Below are 25,159 nucleotides of genomic sequence, written 5' to 3'. Positions count from 1 at the left end.
TTTATACGTTAGTCAATAGCGTCGGATATCATCTTATAAAGCTACGTGTCACATGTGGAGATACATTAAGCTACTTAATCAGACCACCATGGATTTCCACTGTTTTGCTGTCTTGAACAGTGAAATTGTGTATTCATTTGTTACTATTTCTTTGGACTCATTCTTAGAAATGCAGTCGCTCTGTCAAGGTGGATAGATACCGTCAGGGGTCTTAATGCACATAACCTGTTTTCCAGGGTGTTGGCACCAATAAGAGGAGGGGCCTTAGAGACCTTTGCTGACTTTGAGTAGTCTGCTTAATTTTGTTGTTGCTCACCAATAGTCTTAGGTTGAAGGAGAGTCAAGGTGTTTCCCACGTTAGCTTCCACGCCTCTGTTTATGGATACAGTACAGCCGAGACAGAGAAGAATAAAATGAATTTGTCAGACACATAGAAAATTGAGAACATGAGTTGGCAAGATGCTTGAAAGATGTTGGAAGCCGGATGCTTAGCACCGCGTTTGTGGGGTTTGCAAGGTGTGCTCTCATTTAAGAGAGAATAGGATGGTGTAAAATGACCAAATGGCGGTGGAAATTGTGAAAGAGTTGAAGAGGGATGTAGCAAATTGCGAACTAGTTGAAGGACGTAGCACTTTATTTTTGAAATAAAAGACATCAGCTATAAATGTTTTAATTGGAGATTTGAAAGTATTGAGGGAAAGTGCTTCTTAAGCTCCTCTAATCTGTTCGACTATTAAAATATTTTTGATAGGTGTCTTACACCATCAAAATATTTTATCCTGTTGTGCACAGAAACCTTTCTTTGTTAAGATACTTATGCATATTGATGACTGTCTTTCAGTTATTCGGTATGAAATTCAAAGGCTTCCGTTTGAGCCCCGTCCATGTTTAGTAGAATTGAATTCTTCATCTGTGTGTGTATAGAGTGGGGGGGAGAGGGATTAAGCTTAACTCTTTGCAAGAAAAGTAATAAATTTCATCTCAAGTACCAGGCGGTAAAATATTTCCAGATCAAAAAGATTTTTGAAAATAATAATGAGTGCTCATCTATTTTAAGTTTCAAGAGGTGGGGGGAGCCTAAAATCGTCATCGATTGACCAGAAGACAGAGTTTGAATGTCTTACTGGGTGTTTCACTCAGCCGCACTGCCTCTCAGTTGATGAGCTGTGTCTAATAAGAAACAATGAGGACGTAATTCGAAGTTTTCAGGGTTTCTATTGGGGATGCCAGGACCCTGGCTGGAAACGCCAGTACTGTTCCCCACGCACGAGCAATGAGATTCGTGGTTGGTATCTACTACAAACTGTACCTTAAGAAGAAACGATCTTTTCATCAAGAAGAAACGCTAACTTCCTTTTCTTTGCTTTTTGATGATGATACGGAGAACACCAGAAATAACACCTCAAGGACTAAAGTCCGTCAGGAAGGAACAGTGAGGCGTGTGTTATTATGCATGGCTGTGAGATACGCAGTAAACTCTAGTTATCATGAATTTAATCAATACCATGACCTTTTGCAGCTTTGAGGAGTTTGTCTTAGAGTTCCACTCTCATAGTGATACACTGAAAGTTATCCGTTCCCATTTTAGACAAAGGGCCATCATATCTTTTCAGTTCCACTCATTTTATGGTTAAGAAATAACATTGCTATGATGTTAAATTAGTGGTAAAAAGGGTTTTTAAAAGCTCTAATATAATGGTGCATTACCGGTAATTTGTAGTTTAATCACATGCGGTGCTTCAGGTGTATGCTTTAGTCTGCATGAGTTTAAACTGCAAATTGCCCTTTTGCGCTAGAGTAATAGATAATTCTCGATAAAATCAACCTGGGACAATCTTACTAAGTGTTTTTTTTTTCTTTTTGCCCAAACTTCAAATGGTTACTTTATAATCACTCAACATATTTTCAGAGAATCATGAAAATACGAATAATTGGGACTAACTAGTAGGTTCTCAAGTTTGAAAAAAAATAAACAAGATATTTTTTGAAAAGCTATTATGGAGACTGCACTTTGCATAACGTATATGTTAGAATGAGAAATATTCTTGCTCTAAATCACATTTGCATTATTGATTAAAGCCAGGTCCTTTGATTATTCTTTTCTGATGGGATGGATATATTTTTTCCTAAACATGTGCTGCTATGAGAAACAAATCAACCAGCACCATGAAAAAATGCAAATGAAATTTCAAAAACTAATGCTTGAATAGCTCTTGTAACTGTAATGACACTGTGAACCAGAAGCTTCAAAACTAGAGATGCTGAGATTCTCATTTCCACCTCTCTTCCCAAAAGAACCTCAAAATTTAAAACCTATTTTTTTAAGTAACATGATTCTTTTTTGTCAACTTGAACCAAAGCATAAATTTTATTTTTAAAGATCTTCTTCATGTTCTAAATTTGAATTTATGCTCCTACTAACCAAACTCTCTCTTGTTCTGTTTTATAATTTAAAAATTTATGACTGCATATCTGATTCAGCGACTCTTTGATCTGTCCCTGAACTCCAGTGATTCCTATATAGCGCTATTAAATTTTCATTCATTCACACATTGATTAGTTTATTTATTCAACCAAATGCTTCCCGTATTCCAGGCACCGTGTGAGACACTAAGAATTAAGTATTGAAAAAACAAGGTCTCAACCCACATGGAACGCACATTCTCTCCCTGGTTAGTATGCTGAAATCTCAAAATGGTTTTCCTCTTAAAGAAGGACTTCATCTAAAGCAAATTCACCTTATGCTCCTGACTCGAAAAGTTCACCTTCCCAGACCACTTTTTATCTAAATGAACAGTTACAGGCTATTAGCACCCAATCCAAGAAATGGATCTGTAAACTTAGCAGCAAGCAAAGCATTTCATCTACTGGAATTCACCAGGCAGCAGAGTTCAGGAATATCAGGAGAGATTTTTCTTAGCATGGATATAGTCAGCGTCTGTATTTAAGTTGATATCCAGTTTTGCTTGCCACAGAAAAAGACACTGTAACATCCAAGTGTCGGCTGACAATTTTAGGATGCTTTAAAAAAATTCCCGGAGAGGGGCGCCTGGGTGGCTCAGTCGGTTAAGCGTCCGACTTCGGCTCAGGTCACGATCTCGCGGCCCGTGAGTTCGAGCCCTGCGTCAGGCTCTGGGCTGATGGCTCAGAGCCTGGAGCCTGCTTCAGATTCTGTGCCTCCTTCTCTCTCTGCCCCTCCCCCGTTCATGCTCTGTCTCTCTCTGTCTCAAAAATAAATACACGTTAGAAAAAAATTTTTTTAAATGTTAAAAAAAAATTCCCGGAGAACCGTAATCGTGGACAGTGGCCTGTGAGTACTCACGCTAACCTTGTAAGACTGTCCAGCGGAATAAGAAGCGTGCGGTGACCAACACCAAACCATGTTGAATTTCTCCACTGCAAATGGCCTTTGCACTGTAAAGTGCAAGTTTACTTTGTTCTCTTGGCGTTCCGATTTTAAAATGTCATATTTGCACTTCCAGATGGCTTGTTCTACTATATTTTACATTTTAATTTTGGTGGAAAACATTTACATTGATCTTTTGGGTGAGGTGATGCGGGCTTTTTAGTTCTTCTTTGTGGGGCTTGAGGGCCTCTGGCCCACTGTGTGCCGTGTAAGCAGAGCGACCGAATCCCATCCCATCTCTGCAAGGATGTGAAGAGGCTGTTTGAGGCCTGTGGCTTGCTGGGAAAATCTATAAACCTGCAGTCAAAAGGATCACTGGGGGATGGTTTCTCTATCTATGAAAGAAGCGTAAAATACTTGTTCTTCCTGCCTCAGAGTTGTCCTGTAAGGATTGAGAAAGACGATGCTGACCCTTTGCAAAAATTACACACAGTTCCGGAAGCTGTAACTGGTATCGTTCCGACTTTCTGGTAGTGTCTGCTCACCGATACCAGTATGATTCACGTACACGTATTTAAGAAAAAGACGCATCCCATCCGGAGTTGAGCCATACACTGAAAAAGATCCCTTTGTTTTCAACGTGCCGTTTGCTTCTTTTGGAGCGAGAAGGGACACTATGAGATTCCCTTAATTACTGGTCAGCCATATTAAACAACAGCCAGTGTGAAGGCGCTTTCCAATAACTGAATGCGTAATGAACCCCGTAGAGATAGAGGAGACCCACTGGGCTTCAGAAGTAATCCATCAGCCATGGCAGAGGGGCTTTAATGAGAGTCATCAATTACAACTCCTTCTAAACGTGGGACAAACACTTTAGCACGTCCTCTGGGGATGAACCCATGCCCAAGCCATTCATTGAGTTCTGTGGCATGCGGTGACGAGTGTGGGAAATTAACAAGGACATGGGGCCCTTTCCAGTAATAATACAAAATGATTAAGAGGACCTACAAAAAAGAAATCAATTGACTAATCAATAGCGTGTAACTGCTTGGAGCATTTTCCCCCTGCTAATCAGCCATTAAGCTGTTTAAACTAAATATGTCCAGTTTCCCCAATTACTGCACTGATTTACAAGACAGGGTCAAGGATGTCAGACTCTACTGGAGTCAGATTCCAGAGCGTTTGTCATGGGGAAAGATGGAAGTAATTTATAGGTGATCCACTCTCACTATGGATTCTGATGGCTCTTGAGAGGGACGATGTGACAAGACCTGTCCTCCTGTCGCAGACATTGGTGAATTAACGTGGTCTGCCCAAGTTCTCAACATACGTATTTGTTTGACAATACGGCTGGGAACTTGACTGCATTCAGGAATGATGGAGGTCAAAATAACGAAAGAACACACACCCATACGCTATACATGTTCAGGCCTGAAAAGTGTTTTCTTCACTTCAGCCGTGGTGAGGAACACGCAGCCAACAAGACTTCGAATTCGAAGCCACAAACGGTATCCTGACGACACCCCCCGTGAGGTGACCCCGTTGTTACCCACCTGTATAATGCCAGCAGTCCTGGTGCCCAGACCACCTGTAGCTTCTTTTTTAAGTTGAATGCCACTGTGGGGGAAAAAGCGACACTGAGAAAATGACTTGAACCAGGGGCGAGAACTTTTTTATTGATATGTTTTACTTTGCTGGCAGACCAGAGCAAAGGTTTTGTGAACATTTAAAAGATGAAAAAGGTGAAGAATCCCAGAAGCGGTTTATCTTGAAGCGAGATAACTCTAGTATTGATAAAGAAGACAATCAGGTTGGTTCTCAAGTTTGAGAGTGGCTGACGTTGTTGTTTTTGAAGGTGGGCTGACTTATGTTCTTGTCCTTCTGTTGTCCCCGGCCCCTTTCCCCAACCCCCCCCTCCCCCCCCCCCCGCCTCCGAGGCGACTGTCCTCTCTCTAACCTCCTTGCCTCCCTCGCTCCCCCTTTGGCATTCAGTGGGTAGCCGAGAAAATCTGTCCCGATTGCTTCAGCAATGGCTCTGTGTGTCGGGCTGCATGGGGGGTGCTTGGCACAGCTTTTGCAGCATGTGTTGGTGAGGGGGGTGCGGGGTTGGGACGCCACTGGCCCGAGGTGTCGGGAAAAGCTTTGTCATCGCATTTCCAGATGCCTGTGTAACTATGGCAGTAATTCCGCTCCCACAGCTTTGTCCTTCAGTTGTGCACACTCAGCTGGATTCTCAATACGGACCGATGACCAACTGGTGTAGCCGTAAAGAACAAACCTTGTTATGGTGAGGACAGGTGGATTTTGCAACTCTCCTAAAATAAGTCTTCACGCAAGGGAATCGAGTTCGTGTTTTAGTCTCCCCTCCACCCCTTCTCCTTCCCACGTTTTACTGCCCATGTAAACTGTCTGCTTGTTTTGCATGAACCGTAGCAGAACATTCTCCTTTTGTGTATTTTGCTTGTGACAAAACATTACCTTGTCCTAGAGTAAGGATTCACGGTACTTCAGCAAGGGTAGAGAGATTTGCTCAATCTCTTCTCCAGACGGGGGTTATTGGGGGTGGGGGAGTTGGGATCCGGGGTGATCAGGAAGATAGCTAACTAAGTGAATGACAAAAGAAAATAAAGTTAAAACAATAATACGGATGGGAGAGAGTTATCTGCTGCCACCTCAATCGCCCATTGTGTCTCTGACAATCCAAATAGATTTTTTTGAAAATAGACTTTGCTTTAGAATTCTTGAAGGTAAGACAATCTTGCATCTCCCCCAAGTTATCATTTTAATGACTCTGTGAGTCACTAAGCCAGTGCGCGCATCTCTGACGCACTTAAAAAAAAGATCCCCGTTCTTCACCCGTATCTCGGTTCTTCGCACCCCCACCGCCACCACCATGGAGCTGTAAGCAGCTCCCATCGACTCCGAGACATGTGCCTGTGTCGTGTACTGAGTGGGTGTTTGTTGAATGAACGGATGAAGGTGGTTAGTGCAGAGCCTTTTGTGAGGAATGGGACAATAGGAGGGGAGGGGAGTTGAGACGCAGGCAGGGACACAGGTCCAGGGCTGAAAAAGAACAGTCCTCATGCTGGGTTCTTTGGATGGTGCCTTTAGATTCCTTGGTGTTGACCCTCGTCAACAAATTCAGACCCTTCAAATTCAGGGTCTACTTCCTGTGCCAAACGCAGGGTGCAGGATCAGTCACCGAGGGAAGGAAAAACACCGGTTAGAACACGGAGACACTATGCCCACAGTTTCCTTTCTGCCCGTTACCTTCTTTCTTCCCTTGTTCCGTTCCCAACTGTTCCCGGTACTGTTCCCGCTACCCAACTGTTCGCAGCCACGTCTTCCCTTAGCCGCCTTGAACTAGCCGCGTGCTCAACATCCCGCTTTCGCCTGAAGAGTCCCAAACGCGCAGGTTAGTTAGCAGAGGAGACGGAGTCCACCCCTGTGGCCCGCGTCCCAGCTGAACTGGCTGCACACCGGACACACGTCCAGGTGCTCTCATGCTGGAAACCGCTGGCCTCCGTGCGTCGGGCGGGGAGGCAAGCAGGAGCCGCAGACAACTGCCTCCTCGTGTTAGGCACGCACCCCGCACACCGGCCCAGCCTCCTCCGGGCCCCGAGGGAAGGACACTCTTCATGCTCCATTTGTTTAAGCGAACATTTCTTATTCTCAGCTGACGGTTGCTTAACTGCAGATTTGCACCGGCTCAACTTGGATAACCGTACTGATTTCTTTCTTTCCGTTCAGCAAAACAGAGTGCATCCATTTAGAGATGACAGACGAAGTAAATCAATTGAAGAGAGAGAAGAGGAGTATCAGAGAGTGAGGGAGAGAATATTTGCACACGATGTGAGTAGCTGTTTTAATTGCCTCTTTAGTGTCTGGGGACAGCGAGCTGGCAGGACTCAGGAAGCCGGAGCCAGGGACAGATCGAACTGCAGCATATCAGAGGTGTTTCTGGAGGAAGACCTTAGTGCAGGGAAGTGATGGAACAGTGGCCCAGGGTTGCCTGTGTTCCGGAAGGCTATGACGGAAGGGGGGGCACCGATGTGATTCCGGTCGGTAGAATGGATCCTGAGTACAGAGCAAAGTTGCCAGATTGTTTTCTTGTTAATGTTTTTAAATGTTCATTTGTTTCTTTTTGAGAGAGACAGACAAGACAAAGCATGAGCAGGGTAGGGGCAGACAGAGAGGGAGACACAGAATCTGAGGCAGGCTCTAGCCCTGGAGGGCTGGAACCCACGAAGTGTGAGATCATGACCTGAGCTGAAGTCGGATGCTCAACTGACAAAGCCACCCAGGCCCCCCCGGAAGTTGCCAAATTTGAAGAAATGCCTTCACATCTGTGTTAGCCCGCAGACGGCCCAGTGTTGTCTTTTTTAATACGAAGGTCGTGCAGAGGGAAGACATATATAAAAAAAGAAAGAAGATTCTGTGAATCGCATACGTAAACACAGAATTTTCTGCCTTCTTCGCAGGTACAGGCGTTGTCTTGTATCCGAGTTAAATGAGACTACTCCTCTTCCCCCTCAGTTTCAGATCAGATCAGGTCTGTGAGCGGTTCGTCAAGGGAATAACCATAGAGTGATTTCCTCTGTTCAAATCCCAGCAAAGCAAACGTGGTGGGGATTTATCTTCCTTTGACCCCCGCCCCCCTGCCCGTGGCCAAAATAAAATGCAGTGAAATTAAATGAAAGTGAAAAAGTGATTTTTACAAAGCCGGATTTAAATGCAAGAAGGCGAAAAGGGCAAGCAGGTGCCATTAGCCTTTGCGTTCGATGCCGTCACTTGGCGGCCTCCGGAGATGTCGCGGCTCTTCCCTCAGCAGAAGTAAAGGTGTGAGCTGCTTTGTGTAGTTCCTCGTGGCTCCTGCGGCCTTAGCTGGGCCTCCCGCCTCCCGTCGGGCTTTGCTCTGGAGGCCATTGCCAAGCCAGCGTAGAGACCTAGGCTCCACTGCGTAGCATGGAGAGGCCTTCTGACCTTGGAGTTTTCGGGCCCCAGCCAGTTTCCCTGGTCCTCCAGAGCACGCTGGCGCCTTCAACAGAAAACCGCAGAGGCAATTCCGACCCCACCGACGGTGCCTTTCTTCCCTGTCTACACGGGCTGCCTCTCTCTCTTCTAGATCGCCGCTGCCTGTCACGGGTGCAGGGAAATAGAATTTTAGTGATCGGATGATTTGGCTCAGAGCTCTGGAGTTGGCAGAGTGGGAGACAGGCGGGTGGAGGTGGCTGTAGAAGGACGTTGTCCACGTGCAAGTCTAGAATATTCTGCGTATGTGTGGACTCCTTAGGCTTTTCGGACAGTCAGAGTTATTGATGGCACAAAGCGCAGCCCGACCCATGGTAGGCTTTTCATCGTGTTTCCTGGATCCAAGGATAGAGCAATGAGGGGCTTGGAGGTGGTGTAGCCAGGCTAGCTGGGGGGGGTGGTGCCCCCGGTGGACCGGAAGGCAGCGAGCCTGTGCCTGGCCGATGAGCTTCACAGAGAGAGAGCTGTCTGAAGGCTAGTTTGTCCTTTCTTCTCTTTCTTTCTTCCTCTCTGCCCGTCCTTCTCTCCCCCTGCCTGCCACGCGCACACACACGCACACACAGGCACACTTCCCTCTGACTCTCATTCTAGCAAGTCGTAAAATTTATGAATGAGTTGTGTTGCAAAGCAAATCCTAATCACCCAGATAATCTACAAACATCGTGGTATTCTTTCAAAGTACTGCCGTGCCGCATTGCCAAACAGAGAACCAGCCCTGATGCCTGCCTGCGAGGAGGGTGATTCTCGGGCTGCTGCCCTTTCGTGTGCACGTGGCCACGTCCCCAGAGAGGTCATCACAGGCGGGAGGGGGGGGGGCCCGTAACCCCTCGTACACATCGTATTTCCCTACAGCCCCAGCAAGGAACCCGGGTCTCGACTTGCAGACTAGAGGCGAAGCTGCTGTTCCGAGCCTCTATGACTAACTGCCGAATTAGCATATTTTTTAAAAGCAGAAGCAGGTTGAAGTGTGGGAAGGCCTAAATGCCAAGCTATTGCCATAGCCTTTCCAATTCATGACGCCAGCCATTCGGCAGCCTTCTTTGAAATGCGGTGGCTCCTTCCCTCTGCAGGAGTAGAGGTGTGAGCTCCTCTGATAGGCTCTCCGGTGACCAGCACTCCGGCTTTCGTAATTCAGGTGGGGCCCCTGCCCGGTTGGTTCTGGCACTACTTTTCCACCTGATCTCTGGGGTGGGTTTATTTTTCATTGGTATCCTGTACCCGGAGGATACTCACAGGCAGGCTTCAGAGATTAAAGCCAGTTCCTGACGTCATCTGCAAAACATTATGTCTGTGAGTGCGGGTACATTTTTGTAAGGAAAAGATCCGGATTGTTTATAAGTTTTCATGACCCTTAAAAGGCTCAAAGCCGCTCTCCTAGAGGGAGAAACGATGCCTGATGCCTGTCTTCCTAGGCCTGCAGCTCTGGAGAAACAATGCAGTCCGAAGGCTGGTGTTCCCTGTGTTTTCGCTCTTAATCGCTACTCAGCAAACCATCCCCAAATTTGACAGCTTAGAACAAACAAAACGCTTTTTGCCTCGCAAGTTCTGTGGGTCAGGAAACTGAGAGTAGCTTGGCCGGCCAGTTCTGGCTCACGGTCTTTTGTGAGGTTACAGTCAAGCTGTCAGCTGGGACTGTGGTCTTCTGACGGACCCCTGTGGTTATTGGCAGGCCTCAGTTCCTGGCTGGATGTACCGAGATCTCAGTTCCCACCATGTGGGCTTCTCCATAGGCTACGGAGCGTCTTGAAGACATGGTAACTACCCCAGAGCCAGTGATCCAAGAGAAAAAGAGCCCAAGGTGGCAGCGAGAGTCTCTTATAACCTAATCTTGGAACTGACACCTTGCCTTCTGCGGTGTTCGGTTGGACACACAGACCAAACGCGGTGCCGTGTGGGAGGTACTACAAAACGTGAACGCCCAGAGGCAGGGATCATCGGGGGCCACCCTGAGTTAACAAGATGTCACTGTATCTTTTATTAACGCAAACGCAAAGACGTAACCAGCGATACGAACTTTCTTGAATACATGCAGTAATAAATCTTCCTTACCACATACATAAAAACATTTTAGAGAGACTTAATTGATGTAACTCCGGATTCCCAAGTGACCGTTTCTGCTCTCTAGATTGTTGAGGTACACAAGGTAATAAATCAAATATAGTAAGTCAGTTGTAAAACCGATGCAAAGAATCCAGCATAAGGAATCTAAGTTGCAAACATACAGTCTTTTTCTTAGCTGGCCTTTAATTTAGTGTCTTCGTAATTTAAGAACTGAGGTCGTGAAAGCAACTGCCTTTGCCAACCAATTATTGTTTAAGCAGTGGAGTTATTCAAACAGGTTCAAATATGGACATATTTATGTATTTTTTCCTGCTGGAAGTTATAATAGAGTCACAGAGAAATACTCCCCGGTACTTACACTTCAGCAAAATTAAAATTTATTTGGGAAAACGAGTAGTGTTCTTGAATAGTTTACAAGTGTATCTTGGTGTCTAAGGGGTGTGTGTGTGTGTGTGCGCGTGTATGTGCGTGCGTGAGCGTGCGCTTTTTTTATGTAGGTCCACAATCAAAATATACAGATTATTTGGGGATTTTCTAGAAAACTAATTTCAAATATAGTTTGAGAATTCGGGTGGCTTGAGATAGGACACATTTGTTATTTGACAATGAAGTTGTTGTAAGTCAGGGCACACTGCAATTTAGTTCTCAAATAAAAAATAAGTGAGTTTTTGTAGTCAGAGATATTTGAAATATAACTGTTGTTTCCTTTGGCAAGAATTTCAGCTTATTTTATGATCACTTCAATGCAATGTTGCTGGCTTTGGCAAGGTTACGCTGATAAAGCAATGTATTTGGGAAAGACGTGTTTTGCCTGGAGGATGCTTTCTGAAGGATATTTATATATAAGTAGAGATTCTTGGAGGAGCTCATCCACGGTCTTCCTAGCACGTACTGGGATCCCTCTTCTGTGACAACCGACGAGAAGGCGTGTGGTGCACCCAGATTGGGGTGGGGTGTGGGAGAGAATCCTGTAACCCATTAGGCAAAATCGTTTTCTCCTTAAAAATTAAAAAAGAGCCCTTTATATCTGAGAATGCATATAAGTGACAGCTTTAAAAGCTGCACTTAATTACTATGACAATTTTGTCTTTCTCTGCTATTTAAATTTGCAAGTTATTCGCATAACTTTTTCAAAAAGTTTATTTTCATCAGCTACTGAATCATGGCCCGTAACCGTATCTGTCCTATTTCTGCAAATGTGGCAGAAGGATCATGTGGTAGATTTTTAGGACCTTTGCACAAACATTGGAAAATGCTCTTGAGATACGTTTTTGGGAAAGTTATCTTTGACTTGCAGGTGCCTTATTATTATTATTATTTTTTTAATTCAAAGAGTTAGGGCAGCTTAACTTTCCCCCGAATACGACTAGATTAATGAGTCTGAAGAGGTCAGTATGTCTTTGATCAACTCCTTCAAAGAAGGAGAGTGTCATGCCAATACCCGGCATGAACCGCATAAACGTGATTGACCTCTTTCCAACCACGTGAGCTGAGTAGTCGGAGACTATGGAGCTCGGAATGTGTACCCGAGACCATTAGTTCCATGACTTGACTCAAACCAGGAGTAAAACCAAGCGAAAGGAGGCAAAGACGATGGAATATTTTGCTTACTATAAAGAGATCTTGGCAGGAATGATGCCAGTGGTACAGAGATCGTCCTCGTTTTTGTTTATGCACATAAACATCGAATTAAAAAGAAAGATTTTCTGTCAAGTTTTTTTTTAATCGGATTTTTTTTTCTTTTTGTTCAATAAGATGCTTTGCGCTTGATTTTCAGGATGTCTGTTAAACGCACAAAGGTTAAAAGAGAAATGGTTCTAGAGGTGCCCTCGCTGAGACGCTCAGACCACTGAGGAAAGCACGTTAGGTCCAAAGCTAGCCCTTTGATTTAGTGGAAGGAAATGACTTCTCCACCAAAATGTACAGAGAAACCAATATCCTGCTTGCCTCTCTGAGTAGTGGTTACATTAGCTGATCATTGAATTTAAGAATTCAATATTGAGAGGTCCTTATTTACTGTAGTTTCATTTTCTCTTGAACCGGACCTGTTAGGTCTCGAGTGATCCCTTGAGCAGGCCACTTATTCATCATTTAGAAACTCTGCACATAGAATGCGGGGTGTACATTTATGTTTAGCAACTCAGTGCTTTGAAAACGGTTTTAGGTGAATTCCTAAACACAGTCACTATGTTAGAGGACCATTGCACTATATTGCTTCGACTTCTCTTTTTCTCCTTGTTCAAATTGAATCAGATCTGTCTTTCCCCAGCACATAATGATAATAGAATTTTCCCTTCCCTGCGAGTGTATTCAACACGAGAGAGAAGAGCAGTGATAGCTAGGGGGACAGAAGCTAAGAAGAAAGTCACGTTGTTGGTTTTTTTTTTTTTTTCTGGGTGAAAAACAAAACAGAGCATTAGACGGAGCTTGGCATCGTTCTTCCGAATTAACTTCATTTTGTTCTCAATTGCCTCCGCGTCCCCTCCCCCCCTCCTAAAATGGGTTGAGGGCATGTCTTCAATCTTCGGTGTCTTGCAGCCTATCTGTTTATTTCACCAGAGTCTGTCATTCCCAGGTAACGATTGCAGGTTTGTGGTCCTCTGACTGTCCGATCTCAGGTTGATCGTGCTCAGCGCACGCTTTCTGCCTTGATTTGAACCAGCCTTTTGGCTCTGGTCGGGGGCCGCATCTCCGCAGCCCCGGAATAAACCAGTAGCTCATTCACATCCCTCTACTTCTGACCTTGATGTCGAGCGGGCTAAATGTATTTGTAACCTGGAGACGCCCCGATGGGAAAGGACTTGTGTGCTGAATGAGAATGGTTTACGCTTCTAACTCTAACCAATTTTTCCCTTTTCTGCTTCCACTTTTTCAAAACATGGTTCCTATGTTTCTTCATTCTTTTCCTCTTGGAGGGGAAAAGTAGCTTTAAAATCAGGCAAGGAATTGGGATCCTTCGGTACATCCAGAACGTCTGATACAATGCCTTCTTTTCTTTTCTTTTTTTTTTTTTTCCAGTCAGTTTGCTCCCAGGAAAGCCTTTTTGTGGAAACCAGGTAAATGAAATTGCAATTTGCTTTCTCGTGTCATTAGAGGAAAAAAAAGTCTGTCGTGTGTGTCCTGTGTATTCATAGGTATATATCCCATATATAAGTGTGAGCTTGAATATATGTATGAGTAAATGCATATATCTCTGTGTACGCACTTATATGCACACGCATATGTGTTATTTAGCATGCCTAAAAACCTTTTACTTTGGGGAACTACTTCTCTGTTCTTTCCAAACGTAAGTGTGCACAGGTGGAATCCTGCTACCTTCACCAGGCATTACAAAGCATGAATGAACTTGCAGTTTCATTGGCTTATGCACTAGGCTGTTAACAGTATTTGTATGTTGGGTATTATTAGCCACTTCCTGCGCCCCGTAATTCTATATAGCTATGCAGACAATAATTGGGATAATATATTGTTTTAAGTTTCTCACTCTAGCTTGGAAATCTAGCTGACCCGATCTAGAGTTGCTAACTTGGGAGTCAGGACGGGGCTAGTCGTTGTGAGATGGGTGGGTTATACAACTTCTCCGAGGTCTTGAGAGGATGAGGTGAAGTTTTGCATATTTCACATACACTTTTTAAGAAATTGTTCTCAACTGGCATAGATATTTAAATGCTCCATTCATTCCACTGCAGCTTTTCAAGGGGAATTAAAGAATTCTACCTTAGCTGTATTAATCACATTTGAGGGACATCAGAATGGGCAAGTTGGAATGGAAATATGGTATCCCTTCAAAGAGTGGTGCTTAATTTTATTTCAGGTGTCGGCTTAATGGGCGCCCCCGTAAAACTGATTAAAATAGAGGCTGTTTGATTAAAGTCTAGTACTTAGAGAAAATTTAAACCGGGCATTAGCGATGATTGGGGGGGGGGGGAAGCTATCTTTAATATTAGCAGTTAGAAAGCTTCAAGTAACTAACCCCCTCAATTGAACAGCCTCTTCTAGAAGAATGGATGAAAGCAGAAAACACGTCGATAGAAGGCATTCAAAAACAACATCAAGATTCATACATATTTAAGTAAATATTCTCTATTTATAGTTAAATTAAGAAACTATGGGTGCTAACATCTTAGGGATGATTCTGAAGCATTCTACAATTCTATATTCTAGCCCAAAGGATGGAGTGTTTATAATTCAGTTTAGTGGGAAACCTTATTCCCCAATCATCCAGCCAATCATTCTCCATGCCTTATGCCCTAATTTTGTATCTCCTTGGATTTTGTATAAAAAGAGTGCTAATGCACTCCCGTGTCCCTTAAATTCAAATTGAATCATATTAGTCAGTATAGTAATCGGTCCCATACATGCATTGCATATGAACAATCCTTGATATTTCCAAAAAGCAAAAATCTGATTGAGTGGATTCCCTACAAAAGTAAATACATTTCTTGGATACCTGTCTTTGGAATGTCAGTATTTCACTATGCCCAAGAAGAAAAGATAACTTTAATATTACCCAAGGGAAAAAAGAATCACAACTTTTAATGTGTTTAATTACATGTCTGATATATCCCTACCGATTTCTATTATCTTCCTCCCCTCTTCCATTCCTTCTTTCTTCTTCCTTTCCTTCTTGTCTAGTATCAGCGCCTTAATCCCAGGATAGGGAAACATCATGCAGTCATTAATTTATTATTGCAAAAATTCAACAACATGCACATAAAGCATAGTCTATGGGGTTGATCTGAAAGCAGGTATGTTACAATATAGGACACACCCATTTAGCATAGGAAATTTAGTGTCAGTAGGTTTTATATCATAAAAACCATGTTTTTCATTTCCAGTAGGCTCTTGGAAGACAGTAACATATGCAATGAGACCTATAAGAAAAGACAGCTCTTTCGGTTGGTATGGTTTACTTTTTTTAAACTGTGTTTTCAGCTTCTGTGGCAGAATCAATGTTAAATATAAATGTATTAGTGTAAAATATCTGTTCATGAAATAAACATGTTCGGTTATATCTTTGTAAAAGCTTGTTACAAAGCTAGTGCTGAAGCCGTATTCGATAATGTGGGATATGGGACCAGGAAAAGATTGCTTTGTATATAATCCTTTAGGGTTCTCCTTCTGATTTGCTGTTTTTGGTGGAAGTTTTTTTGTTTGTTTGTTTTCCTTTTTCCCTCTCAAGAGTTCACTCTGGCAACACACTGATTTAACATTCCCGAGTCAACTGTGGTGAATTACACCAAGTTAAAATTTCTCCGGTAGCTTGCAATGATACATACGTACCTGATATGGGAAAACAAACCAGTGATAACTCCATTTGAGTAGCGGAATTTTTTATAGTCCTAAATATTTCTAACGATACTTTTTTTCCAGCACAGGAAGGCACAGGATTGCTTCCAATTAGAATGAGTTACTTAAATCAAGGTCTGTGTGAGATAAGGGGACTGGTATATATGTGTTCATTACATACTAATATTATATATTTTAAGTTCTATATAGGCTAGCAGTTACATGAAAGCAGAGGGACCGTACCCATATTGTCACTACCCTATTAAATAGATCTCTAGCATTCATTTTAGGGCAAAGGATACACAGTTCTATCAATGTACTCAAGATGTAATATATATATGTGTATATATATATATATATATATATATATATATTTAATATGTTGCTCTTATGAGTATTAGGATTCATCTCTATTGTAGGAAAGAGAAAACTTATTTGTTCACAAACAAATGAAACCTCTTGCCCACTTAGAAGGGAAAAAAAAGGACCAAGAACAGTAAATGGGTTGTGTGCTCAGAAAATATCTTTTTGCAGTCAATGTGAATTTCGAACCTCAGCGTTAGAAAAGTTAGACTGATTTGTTCCCTTTATACTTTGGCAGAAATAAAAAGATGTTTTCAAAATTTCCTTCACTTTTCCAGGTTGAACTACATAGGCAAATGCCTTACTCTGGTATTGCTAGACCCTTTACTTTCACACTTGTAGATTAAAAATAACAACAACAACAACAACAACAACAACAACAAAACATTGCATTGTTCTTTTTAAAAACCCAGAGAAGAATGAGAATTTACCAGTCCTCCTGTACTTACACCATGATCTGGTTTCTTCAGGTCCATATAAATGAAATGTGAGTTCTTGCCCCCGATAGGCAAATTCGTTTTACATAGCCCCAAATCTGGTCCCCAGCCTGAACTACCGTGTACTCATAGCCATTGCAAATAGGAGTGCCATCAGCCACCAAGTCACCAAGCACAGAGACCCAGGATGATGACTGAGCACAGAGGCATCCACACGATAATAAAGCAACTCCAAGTATACATCATACTTAACTTGGTCGGAAAAATATCACGTTTAGATATGAAGGAAAATAAATGCCATTAGTTGTATTAATCAGCAGAAAAACAGTACTTAGAGTACGTGCTCTACGACCCCCCCTGGGATCAAATTCTTGTTACGTACATGAGGGACGACCGCTCTTGATGACCAGACATCTCATTACCATTGTCTTCCTGGTTTCCAGTAGGAAGGGACCAAGACTGGGCTTAGGAGGGACAGGAAAACACTTGTGGATAATGTTTTTTTCTATGACGCCTATGATTCTATACCGAAAAGATGTGGAATTCAATTCTGGCCCTCGCCTTGCCAGTGCTAAGGTGAATAATCAATGGACAGACCTGAAAAAATACTGTTTCAGTGTATCAGTAGAGATCATAAATTAGAGTTAGTTGTATTACTATGAATCTCATTCAGGCTAATTCTAAAGCAGCAACTTAAATTCCCTCTTTGGGAATTTTGACAGATGCTGACTTGGGATGCCGCTTTGAGCTGGTGGAGAGTAGAGTAGACGACGTTAAGGCGATCTTGGGTGGCCTTATTGGCCAAAGGGTGTGGCCCAAGTCTCGAGGAGTTACCCATAGCCAGAGTGAAGCCTCCAAACTCCTGCACGCTCGCTTCCACCCAGGAATAGCGGTGGACATTCCACTGCAGGGACAGGCTAAGCCAGCCCGGCATTTCCACTAATGGAGGTGCACCATGCGTGGGGAGAGGGACACCGAAGCAGAGTTAGTGACCGTCACCTGTGTACGGAGAGCTTCCTTCGGATGCATCCTGTATGCTGCGGCTAAGGACCACCCCAAATCTTTTCCTACCCCAAATATTCTAAATTAGCTCCGTGTGAGATTATTGTCACAGCCCTGGTGCATTGACCGTTACGAAGTAATGATTTTGCCCAGCATTGTCAAAGTCGGGTCAAATTAATCAGAATTAAACTCAAAAAGAATAAAGTTGATTTGGGAACTTGAAAACAGTCAGGAATGGAGCACCACACCCTTGAAAAGGCTATCCCCCCCCCCCCCCCCCGCCCCTCCACCCTCCCTCCTCTGGCTTTCTTGAATTTGAAAGGAGTTTGAAGAACTCAAGCCACCTGGCCCTTGGGTGTGTGTGATACCTTCTACTCCCAGTCTGGTCTTTCTTGAGATCATCTTTCTGAAACCAGCAATCCCTGAGGTCCTAACAGAGAGAATATAAGTAAAATTGATAGAAGACAGGAGGGCACTGAGTGCTTTTCTGTGTGTGAGGTTTCTGCCCTCCCCTCATTTGTGCGAAGTTGCAATCACAGACAAGCCTTTTCATTTTTATTACCTCTTGGATCCATTTACCTTCTTCAGTTCTTCTAAAACAAAGGAAAAGTTTAGTGAGTAAAGTTGAAACAACCCCTAAAGTTTTCTGTGTACCTTCTGTACAGTTTGGCTGGTGAGTGTTTCAATGAGACGCGCTCACTCCTAACCTCTCCACGGTCTATTGTTGTCTTTAGAAGAGGAGACGACAGAGCTAGGGATGACATCTGTGAGACTGGGACCAAGACTTGGGCAGGTCACGTTGCTCTGGGATAATGAAATTAGGGGTTGTACCCATTGCCCGTGATTTATGTTCCCTTTACTTACTTACAGTCCATGAGAACCTTAGAGTATTGTAATCATGTGTTATTTCCAACTGCAGGAAAAGTTTTGAAAATACTAAGGTACCCTTTAAACAGATTGGAAACCAATGAAAATGCAAATTTCATCAACTTTCTCTATGAAACGCTGGTGATTTTGTGTCTTAGAGATCTTGTGGAGTCGTCAAAATTCACTCCTGGGTATTGGATCTCTTCCCATACGTTCACTCTTTTTCCATTTGAATTTTGAACCAATGGGTTCTTTCACCGATGGAGCTTTTGTTATTTTCACTGATCCCCTGGAAAGTTTCGTGTCAGCATAGCGTTTACACTGGTGGTGTTATTGTCGCAATTTTTCCACGTGAAAAGGAGCGAAAGACTCTTTCCTCTGCCCACGAAGGTTAAACTCACTGGGCAAAATTCATACCCTCAGTTAGTGGAATCACTGCTGTGATTTCTGTGCTGTCTGTCAAAGCCTTAATGAATTCAGATAGACATTTCATAAAGGTAGGAAACAATGAACGACCTCCCCGACTCTGGGTGCGTTTTCCCATGGTCCAATTATTTCATGCTAAAGGGACACCCAAAACTTCTCTTCAGTGAGAGTTGCTTTTAGAATCATTCAAGATCATAATCGGTCCCAAACATTGATTCATTGTTGACTTGAGTCAGGAGGGTTTATCCTCCTCTCCTCTCCCCAAGAGAAGTTAACAACTATGTTTTATGCCATGTGGTTTGTTTTTTTTTTCCCTAATTGTTTCTCCTTCACCGGCAGAGGGATGGTGTGACAGTCCTAGGTTCGGCTTTTCTGTTTGTAAACACCCACATTGTGTGTGACATGTGATCTGTCTACACATCAACGAGGTATTTGTGGCACTGTTTGTGGGGCGACGGGGTTGACGGAAAGGGTTGCGAGAAGGGTCTCGCGTAGACCGCTCTTCCAAGAAAGTTCCCGCCCTGTGCCCGTGCCGCTCGTGGAAGGTAACGCTGTCCCTGTGCATCTTTCTGATGGCTGTGCTCCAGGGGCAACAGAGACGGCTCGGGGAGAGCAGCCGGGAGTCGACAGAGCAGCTCCGAGAATGAGCTCAAGTGGTCGGACCACCACCGGCCCTGGAGCAGCACGGACTCTGATGGCTCCAACCGCAATCTCAAGCCCGCCATGGCCAAGACGGCAAGTTTCGGGGGCATCACGGTGCTGACCAGGGGCGACAGCACATCCAGTACCAGGAGCCCCGGGAAGTTGTCCAAAGCAGGTAGTTAGTACTGAATGGGTTTGTGTCCTGTGCTGTTGCCCAGATTCTCCCCAACCCATACGGCCATCATTCCCTCTGGCTTCCAGTGAATTAATTGGAATGAATGGGTAGTGATTGCTGGCATGGCCGGGAAGTCAGAAGGTGCCGTTGAAATGCCAGTACTGTCTCTTGCCCGCTGTGTGCCAAGGCCAGATCGCTCGCTGAACCTCTCTCAGAGGTTGTATACGTGGTTTGCAAAGAATCTTTGATCGGTGTTGGAGGCAGAACCCTGATCTCTTGAATAGAATCGGTTTCTCTCTTACTGTAGCAGTTTGCAGGTGTTTGGGCTGCGTCCCCGGCGTGTTTGCAGTTGGGCCCAGCTCCAAAGTTCATGGTTCTACAGGTGAGAAGGTGTATGACGCCCATCTCCTTAATGGCCCCCCGGGTCCATTTTAAAACCTCTTGACGTAAGTGACCCCACGTCATTTCACCTTTCACACTGTGATATGTAAGCTGTTACAGAATTTTACCATAACCCCCCCCCAGCAAACCACCGTACGTTTAAATTCAATTATTTCTATAAAAATGGTTCCCAAGGCACCTGTACATGAACACGAGGAAGCCATTTTTCTTTAATTTAATGCTATGATTAGTTTCTGAAAACCTCACATTGCAAGGTGATTATAACATGGATAGTTGTGGTCCCTGCTTTGGCACGTTGTTAGTGTCATCGTTGGGCAAGTTATTTGACCTATTTGTGTCTCCGTTTCTCCACCCAAGACATGGGAATAATTGTGGTACCTATATTGCAAGCTCATGGCAAAGGCTAAAAGAGTTCACGTACGCATAGCAATTAGAATAATACCTGGCAAGTTATATGCCCTCCACAAACACTAGTCTATGTTTATTTTTATTATTGCCACTTAATGCCTCCATTCCTGCTTTGCAAATAAGGAGACTGAGACTCAGAGAGGCTTGGAGTTCTTTTTTTTTTTTTTTCTTTTCCTGTTTTTTTTTTTTTTTCTTCCAAGTGCACAGTGATCTTTGGAGGTAGGTGGTTCAAGTTGCATGGACAGACTTTGGGAGGCGGACAATGATGAGAACCATTACCTGGAAACAACTTTAAAGTGATGCAAGCATTAATCCCCCGGGGTTCATAGGGGTCCAAAAACTACCCATCATGGTCTGTCATTCCCAGCTCCTCTGGCTCCCAAGGATCCCTCGCCATTGTTTTCACCTGATTTCCAAATGTTCTCCATCAAAATACCTCTTAGAATCCCAGGAAGCTGACAGGCAACAATTTTTAGCAGCTCTCCACGAACTGACGTGTGGTTTTAGTATGTAGCGTTTCGGTTTGGCTTCGATTTTGCCTCCGAGGGTTCGGAGCTAGGGTGGGGGTGGAGAGCTGCGGTTCAGCGACACATCCCGGGCGTCAGGACATACTGGGGGTGCGATCACAGACCTGGGGTTGCAGGGCAGGGAGCGGGGCGGGGAACGGCCAACACCAACCGGAGGTGAGGCGTGGGTTGTCCTGATTGTGAACGCTTTCCTAACGGCGTTTCACACTCACGCTAGGGGGCGCTCTCTGCGAAATCCAGGCTCCTGCTAATGGTTTCCCCTAATGATGATGTTGAAAATGTCCTAAGAAATCATCTCGTGTTCTCCGATACGGGCAGAAAATTAATAGCATTTGGTGACGGCCGCTACCGTATCTGTGTACATATCTCTTGCTCCTCGGAAAGATACAGGTGGCTCACACCGCCTTCTGTCTTCTGTCATCTCACCAATTGGTGAATTCTTGCTTTCTTACTCTAATTAATTGGTCTCATCTCCCACTATTGCAGCAACTGAAGTCAAGAAAACCCACTGTGGTGCACTTGAGCCCTTGCACACTAAGAAAGGTTAAATCGTTTTAAATCTCCTTAAAATGCAGAAACCAAGGACCTTAAATGGTGCACTTAAAAATTCCAGCACACCGAAAGGGCTCTTAAGATTTTTAAATTAATCGTCATTCTCCATGCACCAACCCCCCAATCACTTCCAGAGAAAAGCTCTTTGGAAACATTTAAAACACTTCGAGAATGCTAAAATGCCATGTTCTTTGAAGAATGATTAGAAATTGTAAGTGCTTCAGACATTTTTTTTTTCCTTTTAATCTAAGTGTCTCCTTTTGAAAGCTTGTCAAGGTGCAGCAACGGAAGGCAAAAAAGAAAAAAAAAATTAAAGGCGATCAAGATAGAATGTCAAAACAAACTTACAATTTCCCAAGATGGTTTTATGAAGCAAAGCTGTCAGTTTTGCTGTCACGGATCCTCAGAACAGCACAAGTTTTCCATTTTTTTGCCTCATTACTCACAGTGGAATTGCAAACTTTTTTTTGACCTTTCAGAAACCAAGCCTGGAGTTATGACATTTAAGTTACTCTTCTCCGGCTCTAATTACATAGGTTCGAGCTTTAAATAGATAATAATGAGACCTTCTCCAGGTGGGAACCTGTTTCCCTACATTTTGGAAGGAGCTTATTGCTGAAGTCTGAACGCACAGAAAGCCACCTGCTCTGCTAAGGCCTGGGCTGTCTTTCCCCTAAGGCATCCCCGCCACTGAGCTCAGAGGTGGTCGCCTGCCGGAGGCCCGGCGCCCAGCTCGGGAGGTAGAGGATGTCATCCTGTCATCACCTCCTCCTGGTGGAGGGGACTGGAAAGATGCTCCTATTCTAACCTCAGCTGCTTCTTGGTCGTGGCGATGTGGCTGGGAAGTGATGATGTCTCTTTCTTTCCACCCTGGCCACGCGATCGACGCCGTCTTAACCCTCTTCCTCTCTCCATTTCCAGAGCAGGGGGTCTCGGCTTCAGCTGCCCCAGAATCTACTGGAGGATTTGTGAAAGCACAGATTGCCTGTTTTCCAACCAGGCTTTGGGAACACCTGCTCTGGAGACATAAGAGACCCTCGTATTTTGTGTTCGTAATTTTACGTGGCGTGCCATTTGGTTTTCTGGAGGCAAAGGTTCTGGAGCGTTTTTAGAGCCGATGTAAGACACCTCCTCTTTCTATCACTTCCTCTTCCATATGTTTATTTTCATTACGACCCCAATGCATCCAGGATGTTCTCTTTCTCCTTGTCATCTCAGCAGCTTTGGGTCACTCTACTGAATTCTGACCCCTGAATCTGGAAAGATTTTCTTGAGCTGTTGATTCAGAGAAAAAGACTTATGGCTCAGGCTCCATATAAAGGAGAAATTGCATCAGACGAGATAAACAGGCAAGGAATGTTCTATTCATAACTGTTGCTATTGGGGTCAAGAGTATTGTGCCCGGGGAGAAAGACTGAAATTAACCATGCACCAGTGAATTGCAGGGGAAGTTTTTTTTTTAAGTTTATTTATTTATTTTGAGAGAGAGCATGCGTGGTGGAGGGGCAGAGAGAGAGGGAGAGAATCTCCAGCAGGCTTTGAGCTGTTATTGCAGAGCCCGACGTGGGGCTCGATCCCACGGACCATGAGATCATGACCTGAGCCAAAATTGAGGAGGATGCTTAACCGACTGAGCCACCCAGGCACCCCCATTGTTTTTTTTTAAGTAGGCTTCATGCCCAGCACTGAGCCCAACATGGGGCTTGAACTCACGACTCTTGAGTTCAAGACCTGAGCTAAGATCAAGAGTTGGATGCCTAACCAACTGAGCCACCCAGGCACCCCTGCAGGGGGGTTTAAGTGCTGGAGGAAGGCGCTAGATAAGCACCAGGGAACAGTAGACCAAACCAGGTGGTTGGTGAATTTGACTAAGTCATCTTTGCTAATTGGTGCTTATCCAAGTCAGTCTTCTTTCTACCCTCCCACAGAAACTGGCAGACAAGGGCACCACTTGTCTTGATTATTACATTTCAAAGGGATGGCCCCCAAATCCTCCTCAAAGACGTGCCTGGCTTCTAAAACTGGTAAGAGGCTTGCGGAAGAGTTACACCTGAAAGGGGCAGACCCCCTCGAATAAATGAGAGGTAGGGGGACTGTCCTTCGGAAGAAACCAGTCTAAAGTTTGGTCAAGCTAAGGGGAACTTCAAGGCCATCGTCGTCACAGCCACTCACCATTTCGTCCGGTGGCTTATATTTTACGGAAGAGGATACTGAGGTCTAAAGAAGTGGTCAGTTCACGAAGAAAACACAGCTAGTCTGTGGCATGACTAGAACTAAAACTCAGGATGCTTCCTGGGGAGCAAGTGCTCCCTTAAGCGAAGGGAGTCTGTTCATTCTTCCCTTCTGCCCGGTCAGTTTTCCATTTTGCTTTGCCTCCTCATCTATCATATGATCCCCACCCCCCACCCCACCGCCACTTTGCTCTTTTCCTTTCTCTCTTTTTAAAGTTTATTTATTTATTTTGAGAGAGAGGGAGAGAGAACACAAGTGGGGGAGGGGCACACAGAGAGAGAGAGAGAGAGAGAGAGAATCCCAATGAGCTGACTTGGGGCTCAAACCCATGAGCTGTGAGATCATGACGGGAGCTGAAACCAAGAGTTGGATGTGTCACCAACTGAGTCACCCAGGTGTCCCTCCTGTCTGTCTCTTGAGCCTTCACCAGAATCCTCCATTCGTCTCCCTGATGCTTTGTCACCATACCTTCTGCCAGCTGCCCTTTGGGGTCCAGCTTCAACTTCTGAGCATCTCACTGGGGGCAGCCATTAGCTTTCTGTGCAGTGTCTCCTAGTACTTGGCACAGGCCTGGTCGGGGCCCTGGCCCCACCTGTATGTCACTCAAGTGACCCCGGGCATGGGGCGTGGTCCATGGACCGCATTGGCTGGGTTTGAACCCAGAGTCTGCCACGCAAGAAGTATGCTTGGGAAATTGACTTAACATCTCTGAGGATTGATTCTCATTTTCAAAATGAGGTTGCTGTGAAACAAGATTGGATAATTCACACAGAGCGATTAGCACAGTGCTTGTCACGCAGATATACTGGTTAAATATTTGCACAGTTATCATGTCAGTCCCTGAGCGAAGGAGACTGGACACACTTCACCTCTCAGCACGCAAAGTCGTAAAGTTCTCAAATATCAATTTCATTTTTTTAACCAGCCTTTGAACACTTCTCATCCTGTGCCCTTTATCACCATGGCTGGCATGCATTCCGGATCAAGAACTTCGGGAATGCTGGCTACGCGTAGAACGTAGATTGTTCTAGATGTTCTACGCATAGAACGTAGATTGTACGTAGATGGTTACGGGCTCTTAAAACCTGGATGCAAGGCAGCAGCAAGGCCAGTCACGAACCCTGGCTGCATCGTGGCTGCTGAACCACCCCCCTAAGGAGGGATCGTGGTTTCCATTTTGCATGTGTTGAGAGTTTAAGCTAAGTTGCTTTCCTTCCTATCCTTCTACCCTGTGGAATCCGATTCTTCACATCATCTTTGCATCGCCTTCTCATTGTTCCTGATGAAGGTGTTGCTCTTCTCCAGCTGACGGAGGGGCACGGTATTTATTGCACACTGGTGTTTCCAGGTGTTTGCGCATACTAAGTGCTCCGTAAACATCACTGTCCTTCTCCACAAC

At 44.4% G+C, this 25,159-nt stretch overlaps 1 protein-coding gene across 29 annotated transcripts in view; it reads left to right on the top strand.

Annotated features, from left to right (window-relative positions):
* ARPP21 (cAMP regulated phosphoprotein 21) overlaps window positions 1-25,159 on the top strand; it is a 155,461-nt gene that overhangs the window by 61,463 nt on the left and 68,839 nt on the right. For 12 of the 29 annotated variants that reach the window (XM_023260783.2, XM_019810977.3, XM_011286314.3 and 9 more), the window contains 5 exons: window positions 5,048-5,156; window positions 7,097-7,198; window positions 13,457-13,494; window positions 15,277-15,336; window positions 19,410-19,642. In XM_023260783.2, coding sequence (XP_023116551.2) covers window positions 5,048-5,156; window positions 7,097-7,198; window positions 13,457-13,494; window positions 15,277-15,336; window positions 19,410-19,642 — 542 coding nt within the window. Of the gene's footprint in view, window positions 1-5,047; window positions 5,157-7,096; window positions 7,199-13,456; window positions 13,495-14,427; window positions 14,511-15,276; window positions 15,337-19,409; window positions 19,643-25,159 lie in introns of all 29 variants that reach the window. The other 17 variants (XM_019810984.3, XM_019810978.3, XM_011286311.3 and 14 more) reach the window with 14 other exon arrangements.

Source organism: Felis catus, chromosome C2 (assembly GCF_018350175.1).
Source record: "Felis catus isolate Fca126 chromosome C2, F.catus_Fca126_mat1.0, whole genome shotgun sequence".
Lineage (NCBI taxonomy): Eukaryota > Metazoa > Chordata > Mammalia > Carnivora > Felidae > Felis > Felis catus.
Note: the sequence above shows the minus strand (reverse complement) of the source record. Positions and strands in the feature narration are given on the sequence as shown.